Raw genomic sequence first — 23,313 nt, 5'->3', positions numbered from 1 at the left:
TCGACGGACGCTTGTCTTTTGGGACTGCCTAACGCCGTATGTAACTAGTCAATGTTCTGCTGCAAGGAAAAGGCGGAGTAGGATTTTTTGTGAAGAGAGGCTATCCAGATGTCACGAACGGCTGTTCGAGACGAGGAGATCCTAGGCCACAAACAATACTGAAGAGTGTTAGAGGGAGTTGCGGGACTGATCAGACTAATGCCTTGGAATCAGAGGAGACTGTGTGAACAGCAGTCCTTAGATTGGACAGAAGTGGATAGCCTAAGGCTTCCACCCTGCGCCGCAGTATCTATAAATACGTACAAACAGGAGCATGGACCAAGTATCAATGGAGCAGGAACACGAGGTATGGTTGGGAGAAAGGTCCTACGAGTCCTTATCAAGAAGGTGAGAAAAGTAGGTAAACATAAGCAAGGCATTTCGTAACACTAAGCCACTAAGCCACAAAGTCTAAGATATGAACTTGGTAATATAAATAAGTAGACATAATATAGGCAACCTCAACATTTCTGATTCTATTTAACATTTATCTTTTCTCTATCTTATAAATAAATAGGTCAATAAATACCTAAAAAGTCAGATCTTTCAGGATTTATTTTAAACACCAGCTAAGAAGATAATAAACCAATGGAAAATTGATAATACACTTTATATAGGATAAAAATAAATTATGGCACTTATACAATTTGGACTAAGAATGTGTAAAATTATGATTGAGTGTAATATTCAATGGGACTCTACTAGTATAGACAATGCTACCTGAATTTGCAAATTTGATCAAAAACATGATTATGAATAATCAAGATCCAATAAGAGAGAGGGGTTTTCCAAATAGCCACTAGTGAGGTAGAGGGTGGGGACAAGAGTATATGTATGGCATGCCTATATATAAATAAGCACAAGATTGTTGGAGGTGATCTTAATATGCTTAATGCATATATTTCCTATATGGCAGGCAAATATATCATTCTGGCACCACATACCAATATGACTGTCTTTTCCACAGCCTAATAGCTAGAGAAAAACACCAAGTTTGAGCATCTTCTGTATAACAAGGCAATAAACAATATAAATAGTGCTAAAAATTGTAATATCAATAGTGATGATGATTGTGTGCTGCACAAGATAGTATTCATCACTGTACTAATAAACAAGGTCTACAAGGCTGCATATAGCATATCCCTAAGTCCAACCCACATGTTGTGTCCTATAATGACTAGTAGCAGGCATTGGCTAACAATGACAACTTTAATAATCTTGTGTGCAAGGACAAGGTACCTAGGTCTTCATAGCCTCTTGTGGCAGCTGCCAAGCTGCCAACAAAGTGGCTGGGGGCATTAATGCACATTTCTCTCTTTCTATATCCCTTATAAAAGCAGCTGGAAAGTCAGCAAAAGAGCTACAAGATAATGGTATAGGCATATATGAAGGAGAGTAATATGCTGAAATAGTATAGAATGTGCCACATCTTTATCTTCTCACTGATAGAGCAGTAGTACTTACTATTTCCTACTAATAATTAGAGACTTCTTAGTATAGAATTAGTGCTAATATCATGAAATTAGAAACCAATCCAATGTTCACAATGTGTTGCTCCCAATTAGGAAATTAGACACTTTTAGATACTATTAATACTTTTGGTTACTTTTAGACACTATTAGATATAATCCGGAGCTAATACAAGGGGGTGTTTTTCTAGATGCTAAATGTTGAATAAATCAGAAATGTTGAGGTTGCCTATATTATGTCTACTTATTTTGATTACCAAGTTTATATATTAGACCTTGTGGCTTAGTAGCTTAGAGCATCTGTCCCAGGTGCTTGCATATATGAGGTTGTTGGTTTAACTCTGGCAGAAGGCAAGTTTGTTATAAGGTATATTCTGTGTTTAGGTATTGAACTAGTGCTCTAATAGACATGACTCTATAAGAAGGCTATGAGAACTGTGATGCTTGATTTATTATGATTTTTCCGAAATTTCAAGTTATAATCAATCCTAATAATTCCTAATTTAGCAAAATTATGTCTAATTAGAACAGGTTTAGAGGGGGGGTAAGCTAAAAATGTCTAATCCTAATCTTTCATAATTTAGTATAGTAGAGCATGAATTATAGCTAATTAAAGCTTAATACAAGGGGGTGGTTTTCCAGATGTGCAAGGAGAATTGACATGAAAGAAAGATTTAGCAAATCCTTACCTTGATATCCAACAGTAGCACATACTATATGCATCTGGAGAAGCCTAAGATGCTCAAGTCTTGTCAATTTAGCAGGTTTCAGTGCTCTCAATGTGTCCCAGTATATGCAAAAAGCTTGGTGGCAGAAGAATTCCAGTAAGTAACCATTTACTAGATATATCACCTGACAATGTTTGTCATCATCTAAAGATCTGCTACAGGGAGAGCCTGGCTTCCTAAGGAATCCCCTCCTAATTTCCCATATCCATGGAGAAAATGATTAAGTTTTGTGGCATAAGAGACTTGTAGCTATTAAGTACTCATGAACAATATGTCATCATAGGGAACATGGACAATCATGTACCACATCTTGTTCTGGATAGAGAAAAATATTAGAGTATGCACCATATGCTTCTACTCATAGGAGACAGAGATAGACAGAGATGGTACACTAGGTATGTCCGGTAGCAACATCTTTATTTAATGTATCTGACATTTTACTGCAGGCAGTGAATAGAATAGCTATGGACACCTGATGATGCATAATCTATGCCTTACCATTCAGTTTTTTCTTATAAGAAAATTACAGAAGAAGCATAGCACAAATGAACACCAATGACAACCTTAAACCTGGCACACCACTACCAACCAAGCATGTCCCTAACCTTGACCTTAAACCTCAACTGCTTGTACTCAAATATAAGAAACAAGCATAGCAAGTCCTGGATTAAAGTATGAGTTATTAGCAAAGCATCCGACAGATGTATTGACACAAGCAACACAAACTCAAACACTCCCTATTTATGGGACAACCAAATTGACCAATCATCAACTGGGCATTTCTAGACCACTACCGCAATCAATAGACAACTAAACATGAGGTTAAGGGTATCATTGCTTGATACTTCAAGTATCTAGGAGTGAGAGCAGCAGAGATTGAATGAGTGAGTATTCAGTGAGTCTGCTTGTGCATGCATTTCAGACAGCACATTGACATTTATGCATAGTACCACTATGCATCACTTCCAAGATAGAAGGGACTATGTACATGTCTGTATTTATATGGATGATGGATGCCATTTGCATATCCTGACAAACAACCACAAGGGACTGCCTTTTGTGGCCTTGCACGTTCTGAAGTATAAGTGGCAATGGCTCAAGGTCAAATTCATTGAGCAGAGCCAATGAGTTGTAGTCTCTTGTTTCAATTGTAGTCTGTATTATTTGTTTTCTTGAGCATGCCAACATGTTACAATCCAAATACCTTATGGTGCTTTCTCAATTGCAGTGAACTCTTAGGTTTTTTACTAAGTAAGTAGCATTCCTTATACTACTTACAATCTGAGCCCTAGTACTTATGACTACTTACTAGACATGCTGGTAAGTACACTGAGCTTGCACAAGCTCAGGATGCTTGTGACAGCTTAAAGCAGTCCTGCATGCAATTGACACTTGCACAAGCAATGCAAGTCCCGCTAAGCACAATAAGCTGGGTAAGAAAATATGCCTGTTTACTGATGTGAGTCCTGACAATTTTTCACAAAAGGCAGATTTGATTCCGGAGGTATGCCCACTAGCAGGTGATTCAGTTCTGTAAGAACAGTCTCAAAGTTGATGTCATTTGACTTGGTGGACATGGCACAAGTGGGGGGAGTGGGTAACAGGATGTCCAGAGCAGGAACCAATGCAGTCTAAGACTCTGCACTCCTAGACAAAATTATTATTTCACAGGGAAGACATAATTGTACAGCCACAACCTTCAATATTTCCACCCGGCCCTTGCCCAAATATGTACATTTCAATGTAAATTCAAATGCTGATCATTATATACAATTTCGAACATTATTAACATTGTTAGCATCAACATTGTGCTCCCCTGGAGGGGGCCTGATAATAACAGTGTTAATAACAGTGTGAATAACAATGTTAATAGCATAAGTTATTAATATGTTAGCAATTCAGGGATTACTCACGGAACCCTAGTACACGTACAGATAAGCATGATGAGAACACAACGTCTCAATTGCAGTCTTCTCTTTGCCATCGATCGATAGTAGACAGCGTGTGCCGGCTGCCAACGACCAGAGGTATAAAGACCCAGGGAGAACCTCCCTGCTCCTAGCTATCCACTCCCTACCATCTGCTCCTGACCGGCCTGACCCATCGACATTCTTGGACCTCCGCTAGCACACAATATCATGTCTTCCCATTCTCAGCCGACAGCAGCAAGGACCCCCAAAAATAGGGGGGTATGCCTGACCCCCTATCCGGAGAAAATTTGTGAAAAAAAGGCCTAAAAACCAGAGTCTGTCCAGACAAAATGCCACGCTGTGGTGGTAGGCCTGTGCCGTGGTCTGGATTTTTTGGGCTATTGTCGCAGAAAAGCTGATGCCGGGTCCGGATCTTTTGGCAGTAATATGGATGATGAGTCCAAACTTTTGTATCGGTCTTGTAGTGCAATAGAATGACCAGTTTGATTTGAACACAAGAGTATGCAAGATACGAGGTTCGAGCCACGGGCACGGCAGTTTTTTAGCTCAAGGAGTAGAAGGCCAGTCGGGTCCAGGAAGTCCCAAAAATGCTTCGACTTTTTCGTTACGTAGAACAGGCGCTTCTCTCGCGCTCGTCTCTCTTCGTCTCTACTTCATCTTTCTTCATGTTCAACCATCTTTCTAAAGCTGTTCACCTGAGATATCTTCCCTGTTTTTGATTTACAATCTTGTACTAGTCAGAGGCCACTGTAGACTTATTTGTCAGCTCAGTGTTACTATGCAAATATTAGTATTATCTGGCACCGGTCTGGTATCATTTTATTTGCTTGATACAATGACCGAAATTATCCTCCACACATCCGACACTAGCTCTGACATGGCACTGGATCCTCAACTTGATATTCCTTTGGATTATACAAAAATTCTCCCTCATCAACAATTATCGATCACCGAGCTCGTCCACTGCAGCAGCCTCCCCTGTCAGTCATCCGCCATGGTCCTCATGAAGGCTTCCGATGCTTTCAGCACGATCCCTGCTCGAGGTTATGCTGGAATTGTCCTTGAGGATTGTCTAGTCCCGCCAGCTCCATGGCTTTCCCAGCTTGACACTGCTTACACACGCGTCAAGAATACAGCCGTCTGCTCGGTAGTTGATCCTTTCTTCAAGGACATTCAGTGGCCGGTGTGAATAATTGCATTATGGCAAGAACTCACGGTCATTCATAGAAATAGAACACTCTGGATGGCTGCGTGCGATTGGCTTGCTCGCTCTAATACATTGAACACTGAGGCCGAGGTGCAACAAGAGACAAGAAGAGCACAGACCTTGATGATGTCCCTTCCTTGGGGATCTCCACTCTGTGCTTCGGGCGCTTTAGGGACCATGAGCGACCTCACGACACTCCTTTCGAACAGCTGGCTGGGAGATGAGATCATCGACATGCTACTTCAGGATCTGCATCGTCGGGTCTGGTCACATTCAACCCTCAAAGAGACGGAACTTGTCGTACCTGTGCACTTCTATAACCAGATAGTCAGCTGATTCGCCACGAAGAGTTGGGATCAGTCGAGAATGTTGCGCCGCTATGCCACAGACATCTGTGACAATGGTCGAAAGAATCTTTATATGGCCGCGTTCATGGGAGGCAATCATTGGGTTGCCGTTTGTGTTGATTTTGCACAGAAACATATTAGATGTGGTGCGTGTAGTGATCTATATATGGGACTTAGCTTGATGGTCATACTTGCAGGGAATTCTTTGCCAAACACGAAGACCGAGCGGCAGATCATGAGGAATCTGCAGGCATGGTTGAAACATGCTTTCAAGCTGCAATTTTGTGATTCAGGAAACATGCTCACCTGTGGGAAGCAGCAAGACTCTAACTCATGCGGTGTCTGTACAATCAAAACTATTGAACATCATCTTTTCGGCACAGAGGTCTTTACACATGCCAAGCGTCAATCTTGGCGGATTCGTTACTTTATTCGTCTAGCCAAATCCCACAATGATTCCATCGTGAGCATATAAAGCCTGCCGTCAGGAGGTAAAAAGATGCTTACACTGTTTGATTTAGACTACAGAATCTCCGAAAGAGTGCGGATTCTTTCCTACCGGACCTTTGGATTTGCTACAAGACAATGATAATGTGCTTGAACATACCGTGGATCCCATGCCGACAATTGATGTCCCTGCTAGCGCCAATGTTGGTGCTATGTCTTCCCCTGTGCCAGCGCCCGGTAATAGCTTCCAGTTGTCTCCTATGTAAGTCAGCGCAGATATACAAGAAAGCGGCATGGCTGTCGTCGGCACAGATATACAGGAAAGCGGCGCAGTCATTGTCGGCACAAATATACAGGAAAGCAACACAGCCGTCTTGATAGTCGATCTCGGTCTTGACAGGTCAGCAAGTGATACGGAGAAATTCAAGAGTGGTCAAGATGATAGTGGGGCCGAAGTCCCTTGAGCTATGGGGGGCACATCAGCCGTACGGAAGAGATCACAGTCCAAAGTTGATTCAGATGTGCCGCTAGTATCCTCCACTGCAAGCCTCACAACACCGACAGCCAAACGAATGAAGACTTTGTTAGTCAAATCCAACATCGGTTTGGAAGAGGATCTCACCAAAAACAAGTCTCCTCTTGTGCCCAAAATGATGGGAGTTTTGTCAATGCCAGTAGTAGCCCCCAGGTCAATAATGGGTCCCATTGGGATCAGCCGTTCTGCAGTTGAAAGCCGAAAGCTCAAGAAGTCTATGGTAGAGGGCACGTTTGTCATTAATCAAGCCAAGCTAAAGAGATGGAAAGGCGAGTGCTTAGCTTGCAATTTGATGGCAGAGTTCCGCCCTACAGGAGAATCATGGCAGGTTTTCCATTCGCGCTGCGGTAAATGGATCCGGACAGGCAAGGCATATCTTGTGACAAAATTTGCCCAACATGTCGCAGGATGTCGATCCAAGGATTCTAGGATGCACTCGTCAACCTTGCATGCATGGTTCAAAAGCGACTCACCGGAGGATGCGTTGGCACCGCGAGTAACTCTGATTAAACTATCCTCCGAGACTCATGGTCAGATCGAACACTGGCATGCAAATCTCGCATGCACTGGAATCGCTGTCAAGATGGCTTCTGGCGTCTTGAACCTGCTGCAGCGTGGCGTGAAGAGTGGAGGAGGCGTGAGCGAGCACCTCATTGCACAGAAGACATATGGTTGATCAATCTCTGTGTTAACGACTGGAGAGAAGGCTGAAGTTCAACGACTTCAAAACCATTCCCACATATGGGAGCTGCGCACTAGTGAGCACGCCGTCTTCGCAAAAACCTGCCAAAAGACAGTCAATGTCTCTTCCAACTTTGATGGGCCAGTCGTTTGTGGATCCTGCAAGGATATTCTAAACACAAAGCAGTTCAAACATTCCTGCTCTCACCCAGTCCCTTTGAACAAGAATATGAAGTATCTCAACACCCACTATCGAGACAAGGGATCGGCAATCGTTTATGCAAAAGCCTTAGGGCTGCAGGATATATTTGAGGAGGTGCAATTTTTTGTCATTTGCGAGAGACACGTACTAAAATGAAACACCTCTAGGTTAATCAGAAGTCCATCTACGTTCGCTATGTCAAGGGCGTTCTCAAGGGCGAATATGACGATCATCGCGTGTTCAATGGCTTGCTTGCAGCCATTGTCGATGGACGTGAATGCAGTCAAGCCGGCAAAGGACTTCAAAATATGCAATATGCACCTAGTCTCGATAAATTCTCACATATAGCTCTTATTGAGAGCCCAGGTGTGTATAGGTTTATGGCACAACATTTCAATCTTCATAGTGCACGTAGTTTCAAGTTTGTTTTCCTTTCTTCATGCTCCGAATCCGAAACTAAACCAAGCCGGTTGAATGTAGGATGAAACAAGCAGCCATGCCTCGCTTTCCAAGTACAATAAGTGCAGCAACATACGATTGTGTCCGACATATGCTTAAGGCTTTAGATTACAATGGCCCTCTAGGCATCAGCTGCGATGACACTAAGCTACATGCCACGCTGCGGACGTACTGGGACAGCCAGGCGGACCAGCACTTCTTAGTCGGTCACACGGGTGACCCTATGCCCATTGCTAATCCCCAAGAACTGCAGGAGATTCTGCGCTCAGCGGAGCTCGAGAAAGCCACAAAGTTATGGCCTTCCACGTCACTCAACCCATAACATTGCTGTAATAATGCTTGCCCTGTCCTAGGTCCGTGTGTGGACTGTTCAAGTCCTGCTCCCTGGAGCACCCTCAATCATTGCTGCCGTGAAAGCGATCCCAAATTCCATGAGTGCTGAGGCTCTGTTTCAGCTCTCAGACAAAATCCTCACAGGCCTGTTGGAATGCGGCCTCAATATTGTATTGTATGCGTGCAACGGCACCGAGACAGAGCGAAAGCTCCAATGTCTCATAGTCTCAAATTCACCATCCTGTATCACATATATTGTTCCGCATCCAGCTCCCTCACTTGCGCTCGAACCGCTTGTCATCAATCTCCCGACGTACAATGCCCGGCCTCTCAGTATAATCCAGGACCCCAAACACGCACTGAAGACCATGCGGAACAACAACTGCTCGGGCGCAAGGTTTCTCATTCTTGGCAACAGTGTCGCTGCATATTCTGATGCGCTGTCGCGGAGAGGAATGGTTTCTCCCCTAGATACGATCGGGGTTTCCTGTTTTTCCGGATGTACCTAGTGTTCGTTTGATTGCTGTTCTAGATGATACCTTCTGGTGTTGGCACAATACACAAATGTTGGTCACAGTTATAGGCAACGATGAGAATATCTTGAGCTATTTAGCAAATTTTTGAAGTGGTGCCGGACCACTAACAAAGACAATACTCCGTAAATGTTGAGAATAATGAGGAGAGGCTTAAGAACTTTGTGATTCAAGTTGCTGAGGTGCTACACAGATTGAAGGCGAGCTACTAGTTCGTCTAGTATCCCTACAAGTCTTGCAGCTTATCTCCAACTGATATCACTCAAAGAACTTATTGACTGGCACTGACTGACTGAGTAAAAGTAAGAGGGAGAGATGGTCTCTGCCTGAAGCAGGACAATCAGCCTCCTTATATACTATTTCAAGTGGGAATCTCCTTCCTAGTATATACAGGCTGAGTAGAGTCATTGTGAGTCACAAAGAATGCTGTAGAAATAAAAAGAATAGGGAGGAAAGCAGAGGAACAGAAAGGAAAGTAAAAGAAAGGCTCAGAATGTGGTAGAATATTCCTTCAGCTTCCTTCAGAACTGCTCAGAACCTTCCCCTCCTTTCAGCTTGGAATGCCCTAGACCTTGCCCCTTTCCTAAACATTCTCCATCCTTCCACTAAAGCTCCTTTCTATTCTACCAGATTCCACTGCTTTCTTTCCATTCCTTATTGTCTTGCCATGGTCTAGCCCTTTCTGAAATAGACCCTAGGCTCTGGAATCTGTCCCAAAAGCGAATTATGAGTATGAAAAGGGATAGGAAATCAAGTTTAAGTGGTAAAATACTCGAAAATATGTAGAAAATCGGAATTAAATGTCCTGTCCCTTCTAGGTTGTTTCTCTTTTCTTTCTTCTAGTCAGATATTCTGCCCTCCATTCTACCATCACTATTTGATGCCTAACAATGTGCGAGCGCGACATCCGCGGGGCACTAGCATTCAACCATCCCCGGTTGATGGTATATTCTTTTTAGACCACGTGATTCCATGATTTCAAAAAAAGAAACTCGGAAGTGCTAATGAATGTTAAAAAGATTGTTGAATCGTGATACCAAAAGCATGTCCATAGAAACTCAAAAGGAAAGAAAGGATAGACTGCAAGAATGTTTATGGAGCATACCATAAAACAAGATTAGGCATGATGAAAGCGACGAAATATCTGAGCCCCTGCTCCTCCTAATGCCCGCCTGGTGATTTCCTCCACATCCTCAGTAGATGTTACTTCTCATTCACGATCGGCGATAAAAAGAGCACGAATATACTCGCCAAAGTTATGATACAGAGCGTATCCCATGAGAGAGGGTGAGTTGATCTGATGAATAGAGGCGATAACGACGATCTGCTTGCCACTTGCTTTTCCTGAAAAGACCACAATCCTATCATCCCTCCAGATTCTCTGCCCCAGGACAATTGACTGATAGTCAAATACTCCATTCTCCTTCTTTTCGATAACGTCAATCGACACTCCTTCCTCCAACCATACTCCATCTCGCTCTGTAATCACTGTTACTCCCATCATTATTCCTCCTGCCTGCATTGGTGGCATCCGAATTCCAGGCTCCACGGGGGTAATTGCTATGGTACCAGGCACATCAACTGGTGTTTCTGGAACAGTGATGGATGGTGCGAGTAATGCAAGGTCAACACGGTGTATAGGTTCAGATAAAATAGATGAGAATGAGCGTGGGGGAGGAAATACTGATGCAACATCAATCAAATCCGGCCGTGGCTGAGATGGAACTATAAGTGGCTGGAAGTCCACTAGTGGCTGAGGAAAGATGGTGCTCCACTTGCGGAATAATGATCGAGGGAGAGTATTCCACCACGACAACTGATCACTGTGGTTAGTTGACATGATGGTTGATACTTGATATGCTTAGTTAGCCTTAATATATTGCCATAGATTACGCTCCCTTTTTGTAATTTGTCCATAGCCAAGCTTTTGAACCCTTAAAGCCGCGACCGCTCTAGATTTTCTGGTATCAACCTTGAGTCGCTACCACATATGCTCCTAAATGCTGAAACCATCAGCCGTATCTTCATAAGTTCCTGAGTAAAAGTAGACTGATAATAAAATGACAAAAGGCAAAAGTGGTATGAAAATTGTCTGCTCCCCATAGTTATAGTAGAAGAGATTTAAGAAAAATAAGAAAGATTATCTGTTATACTGCCATTCCTTGGTCTCCTTCTCGTCACGCTGAAGTCTGGAAATGAACGCAGTGTGCTCAAATGAGCTGTCAGCTATCTCGCCAAGCCTTGGCACAAACTGTAAGTAAGGACGAGCAAAAAATAGGGTAATGTCTGGCATTCTAAATGAATAAGTGAGGATGCCCATAACATCTGCTGCTATGCTAGGCACCAGAATATGGTCTGCCCACCAGTTAACTTTTCCTGGTTCTTCGCTCCACACTGATCCTCTAAACAGGCTCACCATCGGGTCTGTTCCCAGATACTGCTGAATATTCACCTCCATCCATGCATCCTCTTCTTCACATCTTGTCAGCAACTGCTTCCCTCCCCATACCGCATCCAGTCCTGCTTTCTCCAAAATCCATACCTTCTTTTCTATCCTTAATCCTCCAGGCACATTGAACAGATTAATCAATCCATGCGTTAAGGTGGGCGCCGCTGAACATAGAGTTGATGGGTCCCCTTCCATGTGCTCCATGATACAGATCGTCCCTGTCGTCGAGCTCTGTCCGGTAGTTACCGGTATAGCGCTATAGGGATAGATATTGATTCCCTGACCAATCTTAAGTAAAGGTTTCATGGCAGATGAGGTAGACGACGTGTTTCTGAGGGTGAAGATGATGGCGAGTGGAATGAGGAACTTTGTTTTACAACTTCCCTGTTTCCTTCCCCGTTCATTCCTATGTGCGCTTGTGTGTCCTGATTTTCTGAGCTTCCTTTTTTAATTTCTTGGCATCAGGCTCATGTTAATCCACGTCTTCTTTATCACCGTTCTTCCAGCTTCTTTTCTATTTTTAGTCTTCCTCCTCTGAGCTGCTGTCTTTAGGTTCAGTGCTCCCTCCTCTGTATCTAGACTGCATGATTCTTTGCGCCTTCCTATCTCTGGCAATATATGGTAGAATCCTAAATGCTGCATATTTTTCCCTCATAATTTCCCTGCTTAATTCGCTAAGAATGTAGGCACCGCTGATGAGCATGCATCCGCGCTAGGGTCCGAGGGAGGTATTCGGGAAGCTTTGGGGAGATACCGAACAGCGCTAGACAAGTACCGAAGACGCCGACTTTTACCGAACACGGTCGGTCCCTACCCGACCGACGACAAGCCACCGAAGGACGAGTCGGCAGCACTTGGGTCAGTTCGCCCACACTTCACGTACTTACCATGACCGCACAGGAGTGTTACGATAGGTGTGTACGAGATCGGGCCAGTATTCCGTATCGGCCGATGTCCTCCGTGAGTCGGTCGGTCCTTATCGCTTATCTCCCTGACTTCCGCGTGGTCGGTCAAACGCGATCTTGCACCATTGCTTGGCCACCCTGGTCGTACGATACCTCTTCTTTATTTTTCATTGGTTCTCCAACGCCTGTTCCGTCTACCTACGCTCGGGCGATGGATCCCGAACGTTCGGGATTTCGCCATCGCTGATTAACTTTTACCTTATCACCTTCGGAACCCATATGGACATCTCACCTACCTTCTTATCTTCTCTGATCGCTAAGGCTTGGCGCCCATTCGACATCTACTCTCATTTCAGGTTCGATATTTTACTTAGGGGCGCTGTTTACTATAAAAACCTACATACAACTCTAGAATAAACCAGCTTTCGCACCCCACAGTTCAGAGCTCATTCACACTCGTCTCAACCATCGAAATCGTCTTCGTCAACGTCCGAAAACTTGTCATCCTCGTCGTTCGGCCTCATTCGCGTTCGTACTTGTCTCTTCGCTTATACCCCTCGTCCTCCCTCGTATATTGTCAGAGTCCCGTGTGGCTCTTGAAGCACGTAGTTGTTGGTCGCGACACTACCTTCTCGTTACCGACCGCATTGCCGATACGACCGACTGAACGTTCGGTCGGTGTTCGGCGCAGTCCCGAAACCGTTCGGGCGCTAAAATCTCACACTCCCCGATTGCTTCTCAGTACGCCTTCATGTTCTAAAGTCATCACTTACAATTCCTTGTGTATCAGATACTAGCTCCAGCACCCCTGCATTAGAGGTTGTTTTAGTGTTGTGCTCGGCACTTAGGGCTACCTCTAGCATATCATTCTGGAGCCCACCACGAGGGGTTAGTATTCAAAATTACCTCAAGGAATCTACGTCACTCGTCCCGACCAACAGCGGAGCGCGAAGAATGACAAACAGTTATCGACAGCTTCAATACTCAGGAAACATCTGCCGACCGAAGTTTGTTCGGAGACGCCGATATAGTCCCGGAGCATCTATCCCACCATCACTATCTTGATCTTGAACCCTCGCCATCGCTCTCGCCACCACCCGACTCCACTTTCTTCTTAACCCCACCGTCGTCGCCAAACCAATCGCTACTCCCGCCAATTTCCCCCATCCTCGACCTTGCGCTCTTAGAACAATTACCCCCGTCTCCTATACCATCCCTCCACGACTCCATCTCGCCGTTAATCCCACGCAGCCCCGTCTTCTGGACGCCGACCATCCGACCAACTTCGCTAGAACGCTCCTTCGAACCAGCGACTCCATCCCCGATCACCTTAGCAAACAATACCTTCTCTCCCACCTTTGACTTTCTCACTATGGCGACCCCATCCATGCCCGCTCGTGGAGATCGAACGGCCCCGACCTTTGACCCCCATCAACCCCGCGAATTGAGACGATATTTCGCCGATCTGGACTTCCACTTCGTTCGGTCTGCGGTAGAAGACGAGCAGGAAAGGAAGAAACACGCTTGCCGATTCCTGGACGTCAACACCTGTGAGCTTTGGGAATCGCTCACCACTTTTACCGACGCCACGAAGACATTCAAGGAGTTCTGTGAAGAAGTCTACAGACTGTACCCCGGATCAGAGGAAGAACGCAAATGGTCGGTATCGGATATGGACAAGCTAGTCGGCGAAACGAGCAGGGTCGGCATCTTGTCTCTCAGCGAACTCGGCGACTATCATCGGCAATTCCTGGCAATCACGGTATTTCTCCTCAGCAAGGCACGAATCTCAGTCGCCAAACAAGGACACGCCTTCGCTAGAGGATTCCAACCGGAGCTATGGGCAAGAATCTCTCAATGTCTACAACTCAAGTTCCCCGATCATTTCCCAGACGACCCGTACAACCTCCAGGACATCCACGATGCGGCCCGATTCGTCTTGCACAGCACCACATCCGCCTACAGCACTACGTCTACTGACATCTCTCGAGCAGCCCCCGCCGCGCCGCCCACCAACACAATCAAGGCCGAAGACCTGGCGACCATGTTCGAACGGCTCACTGACACCTTTGTCAAGGCTATTGCAGCTCAAGGGACGTCCAGGCCAGCCGATCGACCATCCCGACAACCAGGACAAGGTGGCGACAACTGCATGTTCTGCGGCAGTCCCGAACACTTCATGCGCGCCTGTCCCGAGGTCACCGAATACATTCGGATCGGCAAATGCAAGAGGAATATCGAGGGGAAGGTTGTATTGTCAAGTGGAGCATTCGTACCCAGAGAAATCACGGGTAGTAATCTGAAGGACCGAGTGGACGAATGGCACCGCAGGAATCCAGGCCAGTTGGCGACGGGACAGATGATGTTTACGGTAAACACGGCGCCGACTCACCCGATGACAATAGCCTCCCGTCACGATTCACCCTCATTGCTGGAGGTCACCCCGACTTACCAACTCACCAACGTCCAGCGGATTGCAAGCCTTGAACGCGAACTATTTGCGCTCCGAACACGGGGCGCAAGGGCACGAGAAATGGCGCAGACAGGACGTTCGGCACCTACCCCTTCACCGGCCCCTGAACGACGAGCGAGGACCGAAACTCCCGAACCCGAGCCCCGACCGACGTCCCCGACTCAGCGACCGCCCCCGGTACCAGCCAAGGACGATGCGCCAATCCACCCATACGCCAAAGCCCAGGACGCCACCTATGCACCACCGCACGAGCGCAACATGGGAGCCCCGGCGAAGATACCCTCGGCAAAGAAGGATGCTCCGGCCTACAGGACTACGGCGCCGATCTATGACGAGAAGGTAGCAGCTGAGGTCTACAACAGGGCGATGGCCACTCAGGTGACGCTTACCCAGTGCGAACTACTCTCCCTCTCCGCCGAAGTCCGTTCGCAGGTCAGGGAAGCCACGTCAGCACGCCGATCACCTACCAAAGACGCCAGCAATGTTCGGACCTTCTACCAAGATGCCGATCTACCCTATGCCATCGACGATCTCGAACCACCAACTCGACCGACCATCTCCTCCTTCGTCAATGTCCTGCACCAACCTGAAACACCTCCACCTGGCGCGATCATCATCCCCGACACGTACGAAACATATCTGAAGAGTCTACAGCCCGGTCAGGTTCCTCTGCCGTTGATAGTTGCTAAAGAATCGTCTGCCCTAAGGTCCATCGTTCCCCTCGTCGATCATCAGCAGGAAGTTGAATGTGTCATCGACCCGGGTTCACAAGTCATCGCCATGTCGGAAGGCATTTGCAATGAACTGGCGCTCATCTACGACCCCGAAATCGTCCTCAATATGCAGTCGGCGAATGGCGAAATCGACCGATCCTTGGGCCTCGCACGCAACGTCCCATTCCTCATCGGCGACATCACCCTGTACCTCCAAGTCCACATCATTCGGAACCCCACCTACGACGTTCTCCTCGGTCGGCCCTTCGACATCCTCACCGAAAGTATTGTCAAGAATTATTCAAATGAAGACCAGACGATCACCATCAGCGACCCGAACACAGGACGACGAGCCACCATTCCGACGATCCGGCGAGGACCCCCTCGAATTCTTCACCGGAAACAAGCGGGTTTTCGCGACTCGATGAATTGATCCGAGATCAAGGAGAAGTTGCACTGATCATTTCCACTGATCATGATACCCCCAATTTCCCATTTATCGAAGTGTCCTCAGATTTCCATTCTCTATCTCCCTCTCGTCGCGATCTTTGTCTCAAGTACATTATGGCCTCCGACCTGGGGCCCGAAAGTCATCTCAAAAACAATCTCGATTCCGATATGTTGTCTTCATTTTCCTTAGTCGTCCCCGGTTCTCTCCATTCCACTAATATCGCCGACCCGGTTGCCATCTTCACCGCCAAGCGCAAGTACAAACCGGTCGCACAGAAAACACGACCAGTCCTGGCCGACCTCCCCGAAAAGTTCCGAATCGTTCGGAACATCCTTGGTGACCCTCTCGCCACCCTTCCGACACTGACACCAAACCCACCACCCTTCACGCCGACTGGACGATACACAGCCGAACAACGCGACCTCATCGATAGAGTCCACTCAGACGACTTCCTTTGGCCGGCCGAACGACAGCTCATGCACCATTTCATGTGTCTACAAGAGATGGGATTCGCCTGGGACGACTCGGAACGCGGACGTTTCCGCGAGGACTTCTTCCCACCAGTCAATATGCCGGTAGTCGAGCACAAGCCCTGGGTTTAGCGCAACATTCCGATTCCACCAGGCATCTACGACGAAGTGTGCCGACTTATCAAAACCAAGATCGCCGCTGGAGTCTATGAGCCGTCGAATTCGTCCTACCGATCGCGCTGGTTTACAGTCGTCAAGAAGACGAATAGCACCTCCACTGGCACCAAACTCCGAATCGTTCACAGCCTCGAACCCCTGAACGCCGTCACCATCCAGCATTCAGGTGTGCCCCCATATACCGATCAGATCGCTGAACAGTTTGCAGCTCGCGCGTGCGGCGGCATTCTGGATCTCTATGTCGGTGATACGCTAGAGGTGGCTCTAAGTGCCGAGCACAACACCAAAACAACCTCTAATGCAGGGGGTGCTGGAGCTAGTATCTAATACACAAGGAATTGTTAGTGATGACTTTAGAAATCGATGGCGTACTGAGAAACAATGGGGAGTATGAGATTATAGCGCCCGAGCGGTTTCGGGACTGCGCCGAACACCGACCGAACGTTCGGTCGGTCGAGTCGGGGATTCGGTCGGTAACGAGAAGGTAGTGTCGCGACCGACAACTACGTGCTTCAAGAGCCACACGGGACTCTGACAATATACGAGGGAGGATGGGGGGTACGAGCGAAGAGACGAGTACGAACGCGAATGAGGCCGAACGACGAGGATGACAAGTTTTCGGGAGTCGATGAAGACGATTTTGATGGTTGAAACGAGTGCGAATGAGCTCTGAACTGTGGGGTGCGAAAGCTGGTTTATTCCAGAGTTGTATGTAGGTTTTTATAGTAAACAGAGCCTCTAAGTAAAATATTAAACAAGAAATGAGAGTAGATGTCGAATGGGCGCCAAGCCTTAGCAATCAGAGAAGATAAGAAGGTAGGTGAGATGTCCATATGGGTTCCGAAGGTGATAAGGTAAAAGTTAATCAGCGATGGCGAAATCCCGAACGTTCGGGATCCATCGCCCGAGCGTAGGTAGACGGAATAGGCGTTGGAGAACCAATGAAAAATAAAGAAGAGGTATCATACGACCAGGGTGGCCAAGTAATGGTGCAAGATCGCGTTTGACCGACCATGCAGAAGTCGGGAAGATAAACAATAAGGACCGACCGACTCACGGAGGACATCGGCCGATACGGAATACTGGCTCCGATCTCGTAAACACTTATCGTAACACTCCTATGCGGTCATGGTAAGTACGTGAAGTGTGGGCGAACTGACCCAAGTGCTGCCGAACGTCCTTCGGTGGCTTGTCGTCGGTCGGGTAGGGACCGACCGTGTTCGGTAATAGTCGGTGTCTTCGGTACTTGTCTAGCGCTGTTCGGTGTCTCCCCAAAGCTTCCCGAATACCTCCCTCGGACCCTAGCGCGGGTGCATGCTCATCATCTCCTCCCTACTGAAATCCTGACTGTCCTCAGTCAGTGGTCGGTGGCTGTGAGTTGGAGCGGAAAAAGTGGCGTGGGAAAAGTGGCGTGGAAAATAAGTGGCGATGTGGCAAGTTACGTGGGAAAATGATCGGTAATGAGCGGTGGCGTGGGAAGACTAGCTGTGGCGTGCGCAACAGTGATTGAAGCGGAGTCGGCAAAGTCCCGTGGCGTGGAGACTGGAGTGGAGGCGTGGAAAAAACTTGAGTGGGATCGGATTAGGTGAGTATGTGGCTGAGGCATGGGAGTGGTGCGGCAAAAGGCGGTGAATCGGCAAAGAGCAATGGCGTGGAAAGACCCGGGTCAATGTGCGAGAGAGACCGAAGCGGAGCCGGCAAACTCCTGTGGCGTGGCAACTGATTAGGTGAAGGGGTGGCTGAGTCCTAGCGCCCAAGCTAGACGCTGGCGTGAGAGTTGTGTCGGCAAAAAGCGGTGGCGCGTATCGCGGCCTCTGCCGAGCGCAGTGGCACGGGGCTTTGTCAGGTGACCACGATCCCCTGCCGATCGTTGATTCTCCAGCGACTAAGTCCTTCATTGCCATCCTCCTGCCGCTTCGTCTCCTCGTCCGATCCTTTCGGCCTTCCAACATGTCCTCCATCCTCTCTGTCCTCAAAACCAAGCTCGGGGAGTACATGCTCGCTCTTCCCGACGGCGCCGCCGAGTACGAAGATTACGAGGCCTGGGCGCAGGGGTTCGCCAAACGAGTGGTAAGTCGGTCCGTCCCTTTGCCTTCTGCTGGCTGCTGACGTCCTTGCAGGCTGTTTTCGATCGTTCGGCGCGTGGGCAGGACGTGCCCGAACTCGCGGCCTGGGTCGCCGAGGCTGAGAGTGGCCTCGATCATGTTGCCACCGACGACTGGCTTGCCTGGGGTTCGCGCATCTTGCCGCAGCGTGCGGCGCGCTTTGCAGCGCAGAAACAGCAACAAGCGGCCGAAGAACAGGCCCTGGCAGAGGAGGCTGCGCGGGTCGCTGTCGCCGAACGTGAGGCTGAGGAAGCCAAGGCGATGCGGGCTGCCGCTGCCTGTCAGTTGGCCAAAGAAGATCGTCAGCGGCGTCGGGAGGCCTTGGTGGAGGCCATGTTCAACGGGTCGCTCGATCCTGAACAGGGTGATCGTCAGCTGGCCGAGCTGGAGTCAGAGTCCGTCTTTCCCATTCCTCTCTTCTTTCGCTCCCCTTCTCCTTCTACCGCCGCGTCCTCCTCTCGTCCCAATCCGTCCGCCGACTCTTCTCATCCCGACCCGTCCGCCGATGATTCGGAGCTTGCGTCCGCAACCGATGCCCTGGACCAAATGAGCGTGGGCCCGGTCGCCGCCGCTGCCCCGACTGACGCGAAGGGCAAGCAATCGGCTGCTGCCGTTGTCATCGAGTTCGCGCGTCAACTGACGCCGACCGCTGGACGTGTCGTGCTTCCTCTGGGTCCTGGCACAGGCCGAATGTCATCTGTTCGGCCTCCTGTGGAGCGGAACGGAGCTGGTAAGTTGCTGCAGGATCCCCCGGAGTTGTTGCCGGATGACGTCCTCGTAAGTCCCCTCCCTCTTGCCGCCTTTTGTTGCTTGCTGACCCTTCTTTCTTCTAGGCCGAATACGCGTGCCATCGGTGCGCCACCGAGTTTACCACTGTAGCTTTTCGGTGCTACACGAGGGCCGGCCAAGTTTCTTGTACGAAGTGCTCCAAGGAGCAGAAAGGTTGTAGCTTCCAGCCCGGGTGGATGCCGAAGGACAAAGGGAAGTCGAAGGGGAAAGGGAAGTCGAAAGCGAAGGCGGCCGAAAAGTCGGGGGAGCCGGAACCATCGCGCCCGACTAAGAAGCGTAAGGTCGAGGTACTCATCCCTGAACGATCTGTCGGCGAGAGTATCGCGCGGACTAAAGGTGAGTAATCAATTCGTCATTGCTGGGCTGTGAGCTCATCGTCTTGTCTAGCTGTTCGGGTTCGGAAGCCCGTCCAGCGTCTCCCAACCACCACCCGTACCGTCCTGGCCCCTTCCCGTCCCCGTTCTTCTGCTGTCCCCGCCCTGCCCGACTCCTCTCGCCTGTCTCCTGTCGTCGCGCAAGGCATCGCGTCGGAGCTTCGGTACCGCATTGCTGTGGCCGAAGGTACTCGTGCCTCGCTGGCGCGTTCGATCGCGATGTGGCAGGGTGAGTTGGAGGTTCTTGAGGCGCGTTCGGGTGGATCGGCGGTTTCGGATGTGGTGTTGGTGGAAGACTCGTCGGATGCCGAGGATTCGGGAATGTCGGTGTCGGGCGACTTTGTTCCCGATGTGTAAAGTAGTTTCAAGGTGTCGGTAGTACAGTAAAATGTAAAATAACAGTGAAAGGACTGTCCTGAGATGAACGAGACGTTTGGCGAAGACTAGAGGTGTCGTTCGGGAAATCGGTCGGCGAAATGACTGTGTGAATGTACTTGTAAGCGAAGCGTTCGGCAAAATGAAGAAAATAAATTGGAATATTAGGGGAAGCCTCAGTATGTCATCACAGGCATAAAACCCTATGGTTTTGCGCAAATCGGAAGAAGTCTTCAATGCGGCTTGGTACTTGAAGGAGTGATGGGGAAAATGAGTGCCGACTATTCGGTCGGCGATCGGTCGGCAGCAAAAGTACTAAGAGATGTGGAAATGATTGGGTGTCAGTCCATGTCTGTGACGAATAGGTGAAATAAGGAATGGGTATATCTGTGCATCCTCCTCCCTACTGAAATCATGACTGTCCCCAGTCACCGACCAAAGAGAGCGAAGGGTGGGAGGGTGGGTCTAGTCAGAAGTCGCCGACGCCGCATCGTCGTCTTCTGCTGATCGGATGGAGCTGGTGTCAGTATTCTCCTCGTCGGCATCGTCGTCTTCGGCATCGTCGTTGCTCGATCGGGATTCTTCCATGGCCCGAAGGCGTTCTTGTGAGATGTCGAGGAGGGCTTCAATGTCGGCGAGCTTCAGAGACCTGCGAGCAAAATAAGGAATAATGCGGAATGCCGCCACTGGCCGGTCAAAGACCGATCCGTCGAGTTCGGCCAAAATATACGCCCCTCCCCGATTCCTAGAAATTACTAGCAATGGCCCTAAATACCGTGGACGCATCTTCCGATTGAGTGCCTTCTCTATGGCTGTGTTGCGCATCAGGACAAGCGAGCCTCGGTGGAAATTGAAGTCGCGAAGTGTGGCCGAATGCTGTTGTTCGAATCGGATGGCGGCCTGGACACGGGCGCCGACTACTGAGCTGCGAAGGTGGGCGAGGTCTGATCGGTGTTTCTGCAAGGCTATGGCACGTCGGGCGATGAGGTCGGTGGTGCTGAGGGTTGTGGTCGGCGGTGGCAGGAGGTAGGTGGCTTCAGTGATGTCGAGGGGGAGAAGGGGATGGGTTCCGGTCGCTGCGAAGTATGGCGAGCAACCCATTCGGCGCCGAACGGTAATGCGATCAGCCCAGAATACGAAATGAGCTGCACGATTCCACTTGGCCTGATCTCCATCAACGGTTTTGAACAGAGCCTGCCGAACGTCGAAGTGAGGTCGTTCGGCGATGCCGTTGGCGCGGGAATTGTAGCCCGAAATACGGATGTGCCGAACGTGGTACTTTTTCGCTAACTGGTCGAGCGCCTTGACGAATGCTGGTCCGTTGTCGGAGACGATCTCTACCAGTGTTCCCCATCGGCACATGATATCCTCGAAGATCCAGTCGGCGAGGGCTGAGCTTGTTTCGCGTCGGAGCATGCGGAATTCGGGGTAGTGCGATACCGAACAGCGGCCTTGAACGAGATACTTGAAACCACCAGCGGTCGGCATATGCATAGTGTCCATATACATCTTTGCGAAAAGTGGTGCAGGCGTGGCGACGGTCGGGGGAATGAGGACGTTGTGAGTCTGGCGAATCTGGCAAAGGTGACATGTCCGAACAAACCAGGAAATGTCTTGCCTCATGTGCGGCCACCAGAAGCGTTCGGCAACCAAGGCGGTCGTGGCGTAGAATCCCTTGTGAGCAACGTCGTCGTGGGCGGCAGTGAGAATTGTGATCCGACTAGAGGGGGCTGCAACGATCTTGTGTCGACCGTGCGAGTCTTTTCTCCATAGCTTGTCGGCTGCGATGAAGAACTCAGTGCAATATCGTAGGAAGGTGGCATATTCGGAGTCGGAGAGAGAAGGGGGCCGAACCAATGTTCGGTGCCAGTCGTGGACCAACCATAGGCGTTCCTCGGCTTCCAAAGCTTTTTGCGATCTTGGGATATCCGAATAGTCGATGGTCGGGCCTTCGTCGTCGGAGTCGGTATCGGTCAAGGGGTCGCCTACGAGCGAGGAGGTGAAGATGGCGGTGGTCGAAGTTGAGTTGGAGGTGGGGAACGTGTTGTTGATCTGATGGAGGAAGCCATAGAGATTGTCGATCCAGTCGTCAAAGTCGTCTTCGGGTTCGGGTCGATCGGAGGGTTGTGGTGGTCGTCGGGAGAGTCCATCGGGGCCGTGAGAGGTGCCGGGGACGTGGACAAGTGTGAAATGGAAGGTGAGGATGGAGACGATCCACCGATTGATGCTAGCGCTGGGTTCGAGATCCGGGTTAGTGAGCATGCCCTTGATGTAGCGTGCGTCTACTTCGACTATCAGGTTCCGAACGCCGATGAGGTACATTTTGAGCGATCGGAGGGCGCGAAAGAGGCCGTAGAGTTCGAGCTTGGGTTGGGAGAATCGCGATTCGCGGTCGTTAAGGGTGATGGAGCCGAATCGGGCATAGTACCGAACCCGGGGATTGTCGAGCGCACATTGACAGAGGTGGAAGCCGACCGCGATTTGTGAGGTATCGACGGCGAGGATGACGTTGGCTGCCGACCCATAGTCGATCGGCCGAAGGGCTGGCGATTCAAGAAGCGCCGACCGGAGGTCGTCCTGGGCCGCTATCTGGTCTGGGCCGAACACGAATGGAAAATCTTTGCGTGTTAACATTGTCAGTGCATGCGCCCTGTGTGCAAAATTCCGAATGAAGATCCGAACGACACCGATCGTCCCCAAAAATGCCCGAACATCTGAGAGATCCCTGCAAGGTCCCCACTTCATAATTGACTCTACCCTAGACTCGTCGGGCAATCTTCCTTCGTACGTGCAGCGATGGCCGACCACCGTGATTTCGGCTGCGCAGAGTGTCGCCTTGTGTCCCGAAAATGTTCCTCCGCTGTACTTCATCCGCTGAACCACCCGATTGAGGCCTTGAAAGTGTTCCCACACAAATCGTCGTATGCCGGGGTTGTCGGGGTGCGTCTCGAACCCGCCGTTCGGAAGTTCGTATCGGGTCGGTGGGCCCCGAATCGGGACATCGTCGATGAACGGAATGGTGGTGTCTGGTTTTTCTGGCTGGAGGATGTGGGTGACGTCGTCGTGGAAGATCGGGACCGAATTTGTCCATCCCATGGGCAGGGTGACGAGTCGGTGGGCG

General features: G+C 49.3%; 11 protein-coding genes across 11 annotated transcripts; 7 read left to right on the top strand and 4 right to left on the bottom strand.

Annotated features, from left to right (window-relative positions):
* Positions 1–3,190: 3,190 nt before the first annotated feature.
* HETIRDRAFT_163636 (uncharacterized protein) lies at positions 3,191–3,364 on the top strand (the record flags this gene model as incomplete). The annotated part of the gene is made up of 1 exon (XM_009547210.1): positions 3,191–3,364. The coding sequence occupies one exon, from the start codon at positions 3,191–3,193 to the stop codon at positions 3,362–3,364; it is 174 nt and encodes a 57-aa protein (XP_009545505.1).
* Positions 3,365–5,740: 2,376 nt separating this feature from the next.
* On the top strand, positions 5,741–6,196 carry HETIRDRAFT_315428 (uncharacterized protein; the record flags this gene model as incomplete). Its single annotated transcript, XM_009547209.1, has 2 exons — positions 5,741–5,867; positions 5,919–6,196. 2 exons carry the CDS (start codon positions 5,741–5,743, stop codon positions 6,194–6,196), a joined length of 405 nt encoding a protein of 134 aa, XP_009545504.1.
* Positions 6,197–7,613: 1,417 nt separating this feature from the next.
* On the top strand, positions 7,614–8,367 carry HETIRDRAFT_417196 (uncharacterized protein; the record flags this gene model as incomplete). The annotated part of the gene is made up of 3 exons (XM_009547208.1): positions 7,614–7,700; positions 7,754–8,007; positions 8,067–8,367. 3 exons carry the CDS (start codon positions 7,614–7,616, stop codon positions 8,365–8,367), a joined length of 642 nt encoding a protein of 213 aa, XP_009545503.1.
* Positions 8,368–10,121: 1,754 nt separating this feature from the next.
* Positions 10,122–10,751, bottom strand: HETIRDRAFT_426574 (uncharacterized protein; the record flags this gene model as incomplete). Its single annotated transcript, XM_009547207.1, has 1 exon — positions 10,122–10,751. The coding sequence occupies one exon, from the start codon at positions 10,749–10,751 to the stop codon at positions 10,122–10,124; it is 630 nt and encodes a 209-aa protein (XP_009545502.1).
* Positions 10,752–11,051: 300 nt separating this feature from the next.
* On the bottom strand, positions 11,052–11,666 carry HETIRDRAFT_426573 (uncharacterized protein; the record flags this gene model as incomplete). Its single annotated transcript, XM_009547206.1, has 2 exons — positions 11,052–11,162; positions 11,328–11,666. 2 exons carry the CDS (start codon positions 11,664–11,666, stop codon positions 11,052–11,054), a joined length of 450 nt encoding a protein of 149 aa, XP_009545501.1.
* Positions 11,667–13,321: 1,655 nt separating this feature from the next.
* Positions 13,322–13,654, bottom strand: HETIRDRAFT_417195 (uncharacterized protein; the record flags this gene model as incomplete). Its single annotated transcript, XM_009547205.1, has 1 exon — positions 13,322–13,654. One exon carries the CDS (start codon positions 13,652–13,654, stop codon positions 13,322–13,324), a length of 333 nt encoding a protein of 110 aa, XP_009545500.1.
* HETIRDRAFT_27684 (uncharacterized protein) lies at positions 13,653–14,039 on the top strand (the record flags this gene model as incomplete). The annotated part of the gene is made up of 1 exon (XM_009546318.1): positions 13,653–14,039. A coding segment is annotated over one exon (387 nt), but the record flags the coding sequence as incomplete, so codon positions are not given.
* Positions 14,040–16,015: 1,976 nt separating this feature from the next.
* HETIRDRAFT_450867 (uncharacterized protein) lies at positions 16,016–16,876 on the top strand (the record flags this gene model as incomplete). The annotated part of the gene is made up of 2 exons (XM_009547204.1): positions 16,016–16,498; positions 16,565–16,876. The coding sequence occupies 2 exons, from the start codon at positions 16,016–16,018 to the stop codon at positions 16,874–16,876; spliced, it is 795 nt and encodes a 264-aa protein (XP_009545499.1).
* Positions 16,877–17,688: 812 nt separating this feature from the next.
* On the top strand, positions 17,689–18,003 carry HETIRDRAFT_315458 (uncharacterized protein; the record flags this gene model as incomplete). The annotated part of the gene is made up of 1 exon (XM_009547203.1): positions 17,689–18,003. A coding segment is annotated over one exon (315 nt), but the record flags the coding sequence as incomplete, so codon positions are not given.
* A 496-nt stretch (positions 18,004–18,499) lies between these two features.
* Positions 18,500–20,174, top strand: HETIRDRAFT_450866 (uncharacterized protein; the record flags this gene model as incomplete). Its single annotated transcript, XM_009547202.1, has 4 exons — positions 18,500–18,619; positions 18,670–19,431; positions 19,488–19,779; positions 19,831–20,174. The coding sequence occupies 4 exons, from the start codon at positions 18,500–18,502 to the stop codon at positions 20,172–20,174; spliced, it is 1,518 nt and encodes a 505-aa protein (XP_009545497.1).
* Positions 20,175–20,657: 483 nt separating this feature from the next.
* HETIRDRAFT_315669 (uncharacterized protein) lies at positions 20,658–23,288 on the bottom strand (the record flags this gene model as incomplete). Its single annotated transcript, XM_009547201.1, has 1 exon — positions 20,658–23,288. The coding sequence occupies one exon, from the start codon at positions 23,286–23,288 to the stop codon at positions 20,658–20,660; it is 2,631 nt and encodes an 876-aa protein (XP_009545496.1).
* Positions 23,289–23,313: the final 25 nt, after the last annotated feature.

The sequence above is a fragment of the Heterobasidion irregulare genome (genome assembly GCF_000320585.1).
Source record: "Heterobasidion irregulare TC 32-1 unplaced genomic scaffold scaffold_04, whole genome shotgun sequence".
Lineage (NCBI taxonomy): Eukaryota > Fungi > Basidiomycota > Agaricomycetes > Russulales > Bondarzewiaceae > Heterobasidion > Heterobasidion irregulare.
This window is presented reverse-complemented; position numbering and strand designations above follow the sequence as displayed.